General features: G+C 45.4%; 1 protein-coding gene across 4 annotated transcripts in view; it reads right to left on the bottom strand.

Annotated features, from left to right (window-relative positions):
• HDGFL2 (HDGF like 2) overlaps positions 1-13,468 on the bottom strand; it is a 460,705-nt gene that overhangs the window by 182,772 nt on the left and 264,465 nt on the right. For all 4 annotated transcript variants that reach the window (XM_073594787.1, XM_073594781.1, XM_073594774.1 and 1 more), the window contains one exon: positions 87-151. In XM_073594787.1, the coding sequence (XP_073450888.1) occupies positions 87-151 (65 nt within the window). The remainder of the gene's footprint in view (positions 1-86; positions 152-13,468) is intronic.

The raw sequence follows: 13,468 nt of genomic DNA, 5'->3' as shown, positions 1-13,468 counted from the left end.
CCATTGCATAACATACACAAAAACCCAAATGTGTGTATTTTACCCCCCTCCCCTTATTTTTATCATTTCAGTTTACTGTATCATACCCTTTAGCACTGCTTTTGGGCCACTTGTCACATCAGGCTTCTTAACCTTCTCTGTCCTAGGAGGCCTATGGGCAACACAAAAAGTTAAGGGTTTAGGATTAGGGACAGTGAAAAGTATATAAGTTGCCTGTAAAATGATGTTTTAAGAAGCACTCAAAATCAAATAACTTGAAGGTACAGGCACAGCATATTTTTTTTCTAAATGGTTATCTGAGGTAATTTTCTTAGCTACTGCCCTGCAAAAAGAAAGTCTATTTCCAGAGAACAACCAAAATCTAGGGATGCACCGAAATTTCGGCCACCGAAACATATCGGACGAAAATGGCTCTTTCGGCAAAAAGTCGAAAGAATTCTTGCCGATACTGGCGCCGAAAATGGGACGGGGCCTGGGCGGGGCTCCACCCCCGCACCTGGTGCCGCCGCCTGATTACAGCACAGCTTTCATTTCAATAGCTGTGTGTTCCCCGCTGCGCGCCGTCACATACAGCCCCTCCCCCTCATCCGGGCACTTTGATAGACAGATCACCCGTCCAATCCTGGGATATTTTAAAATATTTTTACAAACAGTAACTTTCGGTATCGGTGTTTCGGTATCGGTTTTCGGGATCAAGGAAGATTTATTTTCAGGATCGGTTTCGGCACCAAAAAAAAAAAAAAACCCATTCGGTGCATCCCTACCAAAATCCACTTAAAGCTTTAACCACTTCCCGACCGGCGCACGCAGATGTACGTCGGCAGAATGTCACGGCTGGGCAAATGGGCGTACAGGTACGTCCTTTTGAATTTGCCGCCGTGCCATCGCTTGCGCGCGCCGCCCGGCAGCTCCGTGAGTCGGGTCGCAGGTCCCGCGCACTCGATCGCCGCGGGGATACCCGCGATCATCTCACGAAGAGGACAAATGGGGAGATGCTGATGTAAACAGCATCTCCCCGTTCTGCCTAGTGACAGTGTCACTGATCTCTGCTCCCTGTCATCGGGAGCAGAGATCAGTGACGTGTCACAGCTAGCCCATCCCCCCTACAGTTAGAAACACTCCCTAGTACTGACTTAACCCCTCCCTGCCCCCTAGTGGTTAACCCCTTCACTGCCAGGGTCATTTACACAGGAATCAGTGCATTTTTATAGCACTGATTGCTGTATGAATGACAATAGTCCCAAAAATGTGTAAAAAATGTCCGATGTGTCCGCCATAAAGTCGCAGTCACAATAAAAATCGCTGATCGCCATTACTAGTAAAAAAAAAAAAAAAAAAAAATATTAAAAATGCCATAAAACTATCCTCTATTTTGTAAACGCTATAACTTTTGCCCAAACCAATCAATAAACGCTTATTGTGATTTTTTTTTTACCAAAAATATGTAGAATTATACGGATCGGCCTAAACTGAGGAAAAAAAATGTTTTTTTTTTTTTTTTTTTTTTTTTATATATTTTTGGGGGATATTTATTATAGCAAAATGTAAAAAATAATGTGTTTTTTTCAAAATTGTTGCTATTTTTTTGTTTATAGCGCAAAAAATTAAAAAAAAAAAAAAAAAGAAATCGTAGAGGTGATCAAATACCACCAAAAAAAAGCTCTATTTGTGGGGAAAAAAGGACGTCAATTTTGTTTGGGAGCCACGTCGCACGACCGCGCAATTGTCAAAGACGCAGTGTCGAATCGCAAAAAGTGCTCTGGTCAGGAAGGGGGTAAAATCTTCCGGGGCTGAAGCGGTTAAATAAGAGAGATTTAAACTTCAGGCAGGTTTTTACTGCTGTCTGACCCACTGGGTAGATTTGCCATCACATCTGGCTGTGTCATCAGGACAAAAAATAAGATGGTTAATTTCTTAATTACCTGCAGTTAAAGCAATCACATACTGTTTTAAAGAAATTTGTTTTTGCAATTTGTAATACCTGTCCGCTATGCAGCAATGGAAGAAATGTACAAAAACATGCAGTTGTTGGGGCACATCCAGTTCACAAAGTACAACTGTAATGTCTGTGGAGAGCTAAACGCACACACACACACATACATATATATACATATATATATATATGTATGTATATATGTATATATATATACATATATATATATATATATATATACACACACACATACACACATATACTATATTCTTGATTATGCATGCATAGACAGGTAGCAGTCCATTTTCACATTAAGGGCCAGTTCACACCATAGAAACGCAGTCCGGATGCGTTCCAAATGCTTTTCTGCATGCACATTTTTTACGCGTTCCAATGCATTTTTGCTCCTCTTTTTCTTAACTTTAAATAAGGACAGATGCTTTCCAGTCCGTTTTTGCTGCATTTCAGTGCGTTTTTGATGCCAGTTCATACCACATGCAGTCCAGTGTGTTTTTTTCCTGCATCAAAAAAGCATGGAAAGTAGGTTATATGTTTTTTATTGGCACAGTTCACATCAGTGCTTTCAGATCCAGTGCGTTCCAGTTCCAGAAAAAAAAAGTAGAACATGCTGCATTTTTCCTGCACTGGACTGTACTGGAACGCTGTAAAAAGCATCAAAAACACACCAAAAACGCACTGGAACACACGTCCTTATTTAAGGTTAAGAAAAAAGAGGGGGGGGGGGAATGCACTGGACTGCATCGAAAACGCACCAAAAACTAATCAAAAATGCACTGGAACGCATCAAAAACGTGCAGCAAATCATCTGGAACACATCCGGACTGCGTTTCTATGGTGTCATTTGGCCCTAAAAGAGAAGTAATCAGGAATGATAGACATGGAAGACACTTTGTATGTTAATTCTCTTAAAAAGGCCAATGCAAACTAACAAGAAAAAAAGTTAATTGGTCAAATGGACAATTGTTTACTGTACCGGGTGATGAGGGTTGTAAACACTATAGTTGGCCTTAAAGGTTTTCAGTAAACTGCAAGTAGTCTTCTCATGTTAAGATCAAAAGTGTTTGCTTGAGCCAATCAGCTGCCTTTGTAAATGGGAGAAAAACTGTATATCAAGAAAGGATTTTTGATTACTAAGAATTATTATGGAAGGAAGAGGCTAGAGGATGGTATACATTATAGCATGCATGGAGCCACCTCAGTGCATAATATAGAATGGGCATATTGTATATTCTAGATGGGGGGAGTGTCCAAATGTTTGCTATGACAGAACAGAAAAGTATTTTTAATTGGACTCTGAAGGCTTCTGATTTTTGTATTATTTTTCTTAAGTACTCTGTTGGACTTTGTCTTCTGTTTTGGGATCCAACAAATGTCAAGCTCTGAGAAAGAACCCAGTCGCTGTGGAGATTCATTTGGATTAGAGAAGTTTGCGTTCTATAACCGTCAATACACTCCCGTTTCAACAACAAGCACCAATAATTCTAAATTATTAGTCAACCATATTTACAACATATGCAAATGAGACAGCTATGCAAGAGAGTCTTAATGTATTAAAAGGAAAAGGCCATGCTTAAAAACTATGGTTCCAGGACAGAAAAATGTGGCTCATGATCCACTTGTTGACTAAACAAAGGTATTTTTGCTTTGGACAGATGAAACATTTTGTGAAAGTGATAAACACGGCTATCGTTATTTGAGACAGGTGTTTCCAGGAATAACAGAAATTTTTGTTGGTCCAAAGACCAGATACATTATAAATGACAAGCAGTTTGAAGATCTGTTACTGGGCCAAATAAAATTGCCTGGGAAGCATTTAAGAACAGCGAACTCAGGTGGACTAACAAACTTCTTACAGCATACAAGACCATGAAATGCAACATGTAACTGAAGATTCACATTTAGGACTTCTTTCCCAAAAATCTAGGAGCAGTCAGTGTTAAATATGATGAAGTTTCACCAGGACATTGTCACAATGGAAAAATTATATTAAGGCAATTGGAATTCATCCATCCTGGCTGACTGTTATTGGACACTGTAGCAAATTACAAATGAAAATCAGTAGCAAATCACGTTTAGCCCTGTTGAATTCATGCAATTAAATACTTTAAAAGTTAATTTCAAATTTCTCAAGATTCTCCAGTTTGAAAGGGTCTATCATAATGACAAAAAGGAAGGTAAGCTTAGGAAGCTAAATGTGTTGTGCAGTGTAATACATCACCAGTATTTTATATGGAAATCCAAAGATACAAAATATCCTGGCTACTTTTTATTTAAAATACCCAGCTGTTTAACTGCTTCCCACCCGGCCACTGTACACAAACGGCCGGGTGGGACAAGCACCGTTCTGATTGGACATACCCAGCGCGATCATGTGTGTCCAATCACAGCCATCACAAAATGTACACAGAGGCATGTGCCTCTGTGTCAGCTCTCCTCCTGAGCTCAGTGATAAGGGGGAGCACAGCTTGCCAGTGATCTCTGTGTAGCTGATGATTTTACTGTTCAGCTGCACACAGATCACACAGTGCAGCCATCCCGTATCAGTGCACCAAGCTCCATCTGTCCCTGTCCACATTGCACATCAACATCAGTCGCAATGTATCAAATAATATATACGGTATATATTTTTTAAATAAACAGTGTAAAAAAAAAAAAAAAAAAAAAAATTAAAGTGACCTTCGCCCCTGCAAAAGGGAACACACGTGTTGGTCCTGTACACATACATAAATGGCGATCACGCCGCACAAGAGGTATTGCCACAATTGTCAGAGCGAGAACAATAATTCTAGCACCAGAACTCCTCTAACTATAAGCTGGTAACCTGTAAAGGCTTATAAAGTGTCGCCTTTGGACATTTTTAAATACCATATTTTGACGCCATTCCACAAGTGTACACTATATTACATGACATGTTTGGTACCCACTTACTTGGTGCAACACCAGATTTTTATTTTAACATTTTAAATTTGGGTATAATATTGTGCCTGTGTGCATTAATATTCAATAAAGTGTATTTTATCCCAAAAAATTGCGTTAGTAAAACTGTGGCGCAAATACTATGTGTTGGAAGGCACAGCATTGTTTTTTTTTTTTTATATCAGACATTTATGGATTCTTACTGCCTGGTTAATTAAAGCCATTTGGCATGTTGGAAGTTGTCTTGGAATGTCAGTAAAACAAGATTACCCAGCAGGTTGTGTATAACAAAAGAGTGCATATCAGAATCTAAATATGGAAAAAGGATTCATGCATACACCCTGGTCGGTGGGATATGGGAATAGGAGAGCTTTGCTTCAGATCACCTGGTGATGGGAAGATTAAAGTGGCTAATTCCCGGTGATTAGGAAGAACAGCCTCTTATAGTGTCTCATTAGACCAAGGACCATAAGGGCGGGCAGAGGGTATTTGAGTGGGTCGTGTCCGAATGCGCTTTAAGGCCCCTTTCACACTGCTGAGTGCGCTTTAAGGCCCCTTTCGCAATGCCAAGCTGCATTTTCCAAAGCGAGCAAAAATAGGATTTTTGTACTCGCCGTAAAATCTTTTTCTCTGAAGTTCATTGGCGGACACAGCTCCATTAAATTTTGACCATAGGCAGAACATGTAATACATGTGAAAACAACAGAACTGTACAGTTCCGCCCAAGGGGCGGTCCCTCTGGCTATAACCCCTCTGCCTGCTTCCTGCAGCTCAGTACGTCAACAAGCAGTATAACGTAAAATAGGAGGGGTGGGTGCTGTGTCCGTCAATGAACTTCAGAGAAAAGGATTTTACAGCGAGTACAAAAATCCTATTTTCTCTTTCTTTCATTGACGGACACAGCTCCATTAAATCTTGACCGTAGGGACGTCCCCAAGCAGTGACAAAACGAGGGGTGAAAACAACAAAACATAACTTCACCCACAGCCAGAGGCGTTCCTCAACAGAGGAGTTGCCATCTGAACCGGTCGCATCAGAACTTGCGTCCAAAGTATGCATCAAAATGCGTGTACAACCAAAATGTAACTTTCTCTCAAGAATAAAGAGTGCAAATTGCAACGATTACACGGCCGCCTGTAAAACTTTGCGGCCAAAGCAAGCATCTGAAGATGCGCTCACATCAACTTTGTATAACTTTGTGAAAGTGTGAACGGACGACCAAGTCGCCGCCTTACACACCTGGGAGACGGATGCTTGATGTCGGAAAGCCCAGGTCCCAATTGCCCCGGTGGAATGGGCCGAGACAGCAAAGGGAGGCACCTGCCCCTTCAAGGCGTAAGCCTGGACCACGATCTGTCTGATCCACCGTGAAATGGTGGTCGACGAGACCGTCAGCCCCTTTTTTGGACCAGCCACTGAAACGAACAGAGAGTCTGACTTCCGGAAGGGAGCCGTGGCAGACAGATACATACCCTTAGGACCACATCCAGGAATGGAGGGCCACCTCCTTAGGGTGTGTCGGCGTAGGACATAGTGATGGTAACACAATGTCCTCATTGAGATGGAAAGCCGAAACCACCTTTGGAAGAAAGGAAGGTTGCGGACGCAGCACCATCTTATCCTTGTTGAAAACCATATAGGGCGACTTGCAAGACAAGGCCGCCAACTCAGAAACCCTCCTGGCAGATGTAATAGCTACTAGAAAGACCACTTTCTGAGAAAGAGTCAACAAGGGAATTTCCCTGATGTTCTCAAATGGCGGTTTCTGAAGCACCGATAACACCAGGTTCAGATCCCACGGAGGTAGGGGTGGTCGCACCGAAGGGACTACATGCCGAACCCCCTGCACAAAGGTGCTTACCAAGGAGTAAGACGCCAGGGGTCATTGGAAAAAGACAGCCAAGGCTGATATCTGTCTCTTGATGGTGCTTAAAGACAGTTTCTGGTCCACTCCACGCTGTATGAACAGCAGGATCCTGGAAACTGAATAAGTGCGCGGACGCCACCCCATCTCCTCACACATGGAGATAAAAACCTTCCACGTACGCACCTTCCACGCACGTATTTTCCGAGAAGATGATTTTCGTGCCGTCAGCATAGTGGAGATTACTGAGTCCGACAGATCTTGGTTCCTTAGTACCTGGTTTTCAACAGCCATGCCGTTAAAACCAGCGACGGTAAAGCAGGATGGAGTATCGGACCTTGCGATAGAAGGTCTTCTCGCATCGGCAACCGCCAAGGAGCATCCGCCACCAGGCGTACCAGGTTGGCGTACCAAGGACGCCGAGGCCAATCTGGGGCGATCAGTATCACTGGAATCCCCTCGGTCTCCACTCTGCGAAGCAGACGAGGCAACAGTTTGAGTGGAGGGAAAGCGTAAATCAGCTGGTACTGCTCTCGTGGAGCCACCAACGTGTCTGACGCGTCCGCCCAAGGATCTCTTGTCCTGGACACGAACCTCCACACCTTTTGATTGAGCCGAGAGACCAGGAGATCCACATCTGGTCTGCCCCACCACAGGCGAAGAAGGCTGAACACCTCCAGATGCAACGACCACTCTCCTGGGTCCAGCATCTGGCCACTTAAGTAGTCCGACTGCCAGTTCTACTCCCGGGATGTATATGGCCGACAGGGCCAGTACGTGCCGCTCTGCCCACCGGAGGATGTGAGTGACCTCTTGTGCTGCAGCCGAGCTCCTTGTTCCTCCTTGATGGTTGACATATGCCACCGCCGTGGTGTTGTCTGACTGGATCCTGATCGAACACCCTCGTAGCCTCATTGACCATGTGGAAAGACATAGCCCGATCGCTCGAAGCTCGAGCGCGCTGATCAGTAACTGGGACTCCTCCCGCAACCAGAGGCCCTGGGTCGACTGGACCCCCAGCACTCCACCCCATGCGGTCAGGCTGGTGTCCGTTGTGATCACCGTCCAGTGAAGAGGCAAGAACGATTTCCCGGACCAAAGGGCCGGAGACCTCAGCCACCAGAGAAGAGAGTCCCTGACTAACTGGCTCACCCGAATCTGCCGATCCAGGGATAACGGACATTTGTCCCATTTGGACAGTATCTCCCTCTGCAAGACTCCGGTGTAAAATTGGGCGTAGGGTACCGCCTCGAAGGAGGCTACCATGAGGCCCAGAACTTGCATGCAGAAAAGCAGCGACGACCACCTGCTGTTCATCAACAACTTCACCGCGGCTCAGAGTCTGCAGTTTGTCTGAAGGGAGAAACACACTCGCTTCCACGGAGTCCAGCAGTAAGCCCAGGTACTCCAGGCGCTGAGTCGGCACTAGTACTGACTTCTTGAGGTTCAACACCCACCCAAACTCCTGTAGTGTGCGCATGGTGATTGGCACATCCTACCTTAATTCTAAGGCAGGAAGCTCCCCTCAGAAGGAGGTCGTCTAGGTAACCCACGATTGCGATTCCACGTTGTCACAACGCCAAAATTGGAGCCAATACTTTGGTAAAGACTCGGGGAGCTGATGCCAGACCAAAGGGGAGAGCCACAAACTAGTAGTGTTCTTCCCCCACTGCCAACTGCAGAAACCTCTGATGCCTGAGGCATATGGGTATATGCAAGTATGCATCATGGGTATCCAGAGACACCAGGAAGTCCCCCTGATGGAGTGCAGCGACTACGGAACAAACTGATTCCATTCTGAACCTTTGTACTTTCACAAAGCAGTTGAGGGCTTTTAGGTCCAGAATCGGACATACCCCTTCCTTTTTGGAGTCTACAAACAGATTGGAGTAGAATCCCTGAAACCTCTCCAGTTTCGGAACAGGTACTATCACCCCGCGTCTGAGCAGGTCCCTTACTGCCCCAGACAGTGCCTCCCGGCAAGCCGGGAGTAAAGGTATGCTGGAGGGAAAAAAAAAATGTGTTTGGTGGCCAAGAGAGGAACTCCATCTTGTAGCCCGGACAGCCAAGAGGCCCACCGAGCTGCAAAATCCCGAAGGCGACCCCTCACCCGAGTGTCGGGTGGGGGCAACCCTTCATGCGGTAGTACTTTTGCTCGCAGGCTTACTGGGTTTGCGTGACCAGGGACGCTTTTGTCCCTCAGCAGTCGCCCTGTCGGACTGGAAGCGCTTACCTGATGTCCCGGGTGGACGAAAAAGCCTCTTTTGAGCAGAAAAGGAGGGCCCTTGCCTGCGGCATGTCTCCTTACCCTTCTTGGACTGTGGGAGCAATGTGCTCTTCCCACCTGTGACATTCTTAATAATGTCATCCAGCGAAGCTCCAAATAGCCACTCACCAAGGAAGGGCAAATCCGTCAAAGCTTTTTTAGATGCCTGGTCCATAGACCAGCATTTCAGCCAGATCAGGCACTGTAGTACCACTGCTGACACCGATGCTCTGGAGAGCAGAGGAAGTGTATCCAGGGCCGCATCACACACATACTTAAGGCCGTGCACCAGCTGGTCTGCTAGTTCTACGCAGACTGGAGGAGACTGTTGCGTCTCCAATTCACGGTGCAATAGTTTTGCTCACTCAGTAAGGGTCTGCGACACCAATGCCGTGGCCAATACTGGTCGTAGCGCTGACCCCACTACCGTAAACATGGACCAGGCCACTGCCTCGGCTCTCCTGTTGGTAGTGTCCTTAATGCAGGAGCCCCCTCTACCGGAATCGTGGTTACTTTATTTAACCTGGATACTGGGGGGTCAACGACCGGGGTAACCGACCATTTCTTAAGGAGGCTCTTTTCAAAGGGGTAACGCACCACCATTCTTTTTGGGACTGAAAAGGTCCGCTGCGGGCTTCCCCATTCCTTGTATATGAACTTATCAAAATAAGTCAGATATGGAAACACCTTAGGAGTACGGGCCGGCTTATGGGACCCAAAGGGGACCGACACCTCAGCAGAGGATCCTGCTGCATCCTGTATTTTCAGGGTATCCCGCACCGCGGTGATAAGTGCTCCAACCAGCGCTTTTTTCTGCACGGACACGGAATCATCCTCACTGTCCGAACGGCCCTGGTTAGCATCCTCTGACACATCAGAACGGGGGGCACCAGTCACCGCGGGGCCGAGTCTGAATCAGAGCTCTCCCTGAAGGACGGGGGGGTGGGGGGGGGGTAGGGGATGTCCCCCTTGGGCCCGCACGCCACCTCCACCCTGGCACCGAACGTTTCCAGGACCGCCGACAAATCGTCCAAGGGCACTGCACTATTTGCAGGCGAGCCGGTTGCAATTGCAGGGAGATCTGGGGAAGAAATGCCAGCTTCTGAAGCCATGCTGACCCACCCTGTCTGCCACCCTTGAGGACTTAGGACAAGGTGCTCAATCCCACCCCCCTAGCTGCTAACAGACTAAGGGGTCCCACCGTAGGACTCATTACTCTGACCAAGAGCTGCGCCATGCTGCCGCTGATCACTGTGTCCTGTGTCAGTCACAAGTGTCCAGGAGAAAAAAAAACACGCTGTTCCGAGGCACAGGAACCAGTGCTGGGTAGAGAAAACATGCTGAGGCTACAAGAAAATGGCCTCCGGCTGTTCTTGAATAGGAAAATACACTAGGAAAATGGCCGGCGGACTTCCAGAAAATGGCAGACGGCCATGCTGCTCACAGAGTGTGTGCGCCCCGGAGCATGTAGCTCACCGGCCGCCCCTGGAGCCTGAGGGACATGTCACGGCCGACCCAGCGCGTAGCTAGGGCCTGCTCACGCTCAATGGCCAGGCTGGGGAGACAAGGATCTATATTTATCCAGCCTGTCACCCAGCCGGCTGTTGATAGAAGATCACAGGTTCAATATCTTGCGCAAAAAAGGCAAAAATTCCAGAAAAAAATCCCCAGGACCGATGGTCCCGGCAGGGAGCCTAGGTCCTTCTCCTTCACTAGGCGGAAAAAAACTGAGCTGCAGGAAGCAGGCTGAGGGGTTATAGCCAGAGGGACCACCTTCTGGGCGGAACGGTACAGTTCTGTTTTCACATGTCTTACATGTTCTGCCTAGTTCTCGCCTGAAGGTGGCGTGATAACCCTATGATCAAGATTTAATGGAGCTGTGTCCGTCAACGAACGAAAGAGAAATCCTTTTTTGTATTACGGGCAGAATGGACTGCAGAAAGAGAGATCTCATTTTGGCCCTGTACAAATCATTGAGAAGACCTCATCTGGAATACACAGTTCAGTTTTGGGCACTAGTTCACAAAAAGGATACTGTATTAGGGAACTGGAGAAAGTGCAGAGAAGGGCAACCAAACTGATCAGAGACATGGAGGGGGCTCAGCTATGAGAAAAGTTTTTAGAGGAACTGAATTTTTTCTCTCTTGATTAGAGGTTAACCACTTGCCAACCAGCCACTGCAGTTGTACTGCGGCAGAATGGCACGGCTGGGCGAAATGACCTTATGTTACGTCGCTTCGCCCTGTGGCCACTAGGGGCATGCGTATTCCCGAGCCGGTGCGAGCGCCCGGCGGTCACAATCACTGCTGGGCTCCCGCGATCACTGCTGACACACAGAACCGGGATGTGTGTGTAAACACACAGTTTACGGTTCTCTGAGGGGAGAAAAGACAGCTCGTCTGTTCACACAGAGTGTGAACAGCGATCTGTTATCTCCCCTACACAGTCCCCTCCCCCCTTCAGTTAGAACACACACTAAGGAACACAACCCCTTGATCGCCCCCTACTGTTAACCCCTTCCCTGCCAGTAACATTTTTACAGTAATCAATGTATTTTTATAGCACTGATCGCTGTATAAATGCTGATGGTCCCAAAAATGTGTCAAAATTGTCTGATGTGTCTGCCATAATGTCGCAGTCCTGATAAAAATCACAGATCGCCACCATTACTAGTAAAAAAATAAATAATAAAATGCCATAAAACTATCCCCTATTTTGTAGATGCTATAACTTTTGCACAAACCAATCAATATACGCTTATTGTGATTTTTTTTACCAAACATATGTAGAAGAATACATATCGGCCTAAACTGAGGAAAAAAAAATTTTTTTATATATATTTTTGGGGTATATTTATTATAGCAAAAAGTAAAAAATATTGCATTTTTTTCAAAATTGTCATTTTTTTGTTTATAGCACAAAAAATAAAAACCACAGAGGTGATCAAATACCACCAAAAAAAGCTCTATTTGTGGGAAAAAAAAGACGTAAATTTTGTTTGGGTGCAACATCGCACGACTGTGCAATTGTCAGTTAAAGCGACGCAGTGCCGAATCGCAAAAAAGTGCTCTGGTCAGGAAGGGGGTAATATCTTCCGGGGCTGAAGCGGTAAGGGGGAATATGATCAACATGTATAAATACATAAGTGGTCCATATAGTGAACTTGGTGTTGAGTTATTCACTTTAAAGCCATCACAGAGGACAAGGGGGTACTCTTTACATCTAGAGGAAAATACATTTAATCTCCAAATATGGAAAGGCTCAAGAGGTGGTTCTGGCCAGCTCAATAGAGGCCTGGATTCTTTCCTACATACACATAATCTAACCGGATACTAATATTTATAGGTAAAATTGATCCAGGGAATATCAGATTTGCCTCTTGGGGGATCAGGAAGAATTTTTTTTCCCCTGGTGGAGCAAAGTGGACTGTGCTTTATTGGGGGGTTTGCCTTCCTCTGGATCAACTGTAGGCTTTTTTTCCCTTCATTTGGTTAAACCAGATGTCTTTTTTCAACCAGACTAGTTATGTAACTCTTTTTGTTCCCTACTGGGAAAACTTATTACACACAATCATCACGGACTGTGGGAAAGTTTGCATTTAATTTGAAAATCAAGGTCCCAGAGTCTGGAGGTAAAGTGGAAAACCACAGAATCCAAGTTGTATGGGGTCCAGTGTGAAGTTTCCACAGCCAGTGATGATTTGGCGAGCCAGGTCATCTGCTTATGTTGGGCCATTGTTTTATCAAATCCAAAGTCAGCGCAGCCCTCTACCAGGAAATTCTAGAGCACTTCATGCTTCCCTCTGCTGAGCAGCTTTATGGAGATGCCGATTTCATTTCCAGCAGGTCTTGGCACCTGCCCACACTGCCAAAAGTACCAATACCTGGTTTAATGATCATGGTATCACTGTGCTTGGAAGGCCAGCAAACTCACCTGACCTAAACCCCATATAGAATCTGTGGGGTATTGTCAAGAGGAAGATGAGACACCAGACCCAACAATGCAGATGAGCTGAAGACCACTATCAAAGCAACCTGGGCTTCCGCAACACCTCAGCAGTGCCACAGGCTGATCACCTCCATGCTACGCTGCATTTATGCAGTAATTCATACAAAAGGAGTCCCCGGCCAAGTATCGAGTGCATACTACACTGTACATGGACATACTTTTTTAGTACGCCAACATTTCTAGATTAAAAATCTTTTTTATTGGTCTTATGTAATATTGTAAATTTTTTGAGATATTATATTTTGGGTTTTCACTAGCTGTAAGTCATAATCATCAAAATTAAAATAAAGAAATGCTTGGAAAATATCACTCTGTAAACGCATCTATATAAAATATAGGTTTCACTTTTTTAATTAAATGACTGAAATAAATTGACTTTTTAATGATATTCTAATTTTTGGAGATGCACTTGTAATATTGTACTTTTCTGAGATACAAAATTTCTGGTTTCGCTAGCTGT

Source organism: Aquarana catesbeiana, linkage group LG01 (assembly GCF_042186555.1).
Source record: "Aquarana catesbeiana isolate 2022-GZ linkage group LG01, ASM4218655v1, whole genome shotgun sequence".
Taxonomy (NCBI): Eukaryota; Metazoa; Chordata; class Amphibia; order Anura; family Ranidae; genus Aquarana; species Aquarana catesbeiana.
Note: the sequence above shows the minus strand (reverse complement) of the source record. Positions and strands in the feature narration are given on the sequence as shown.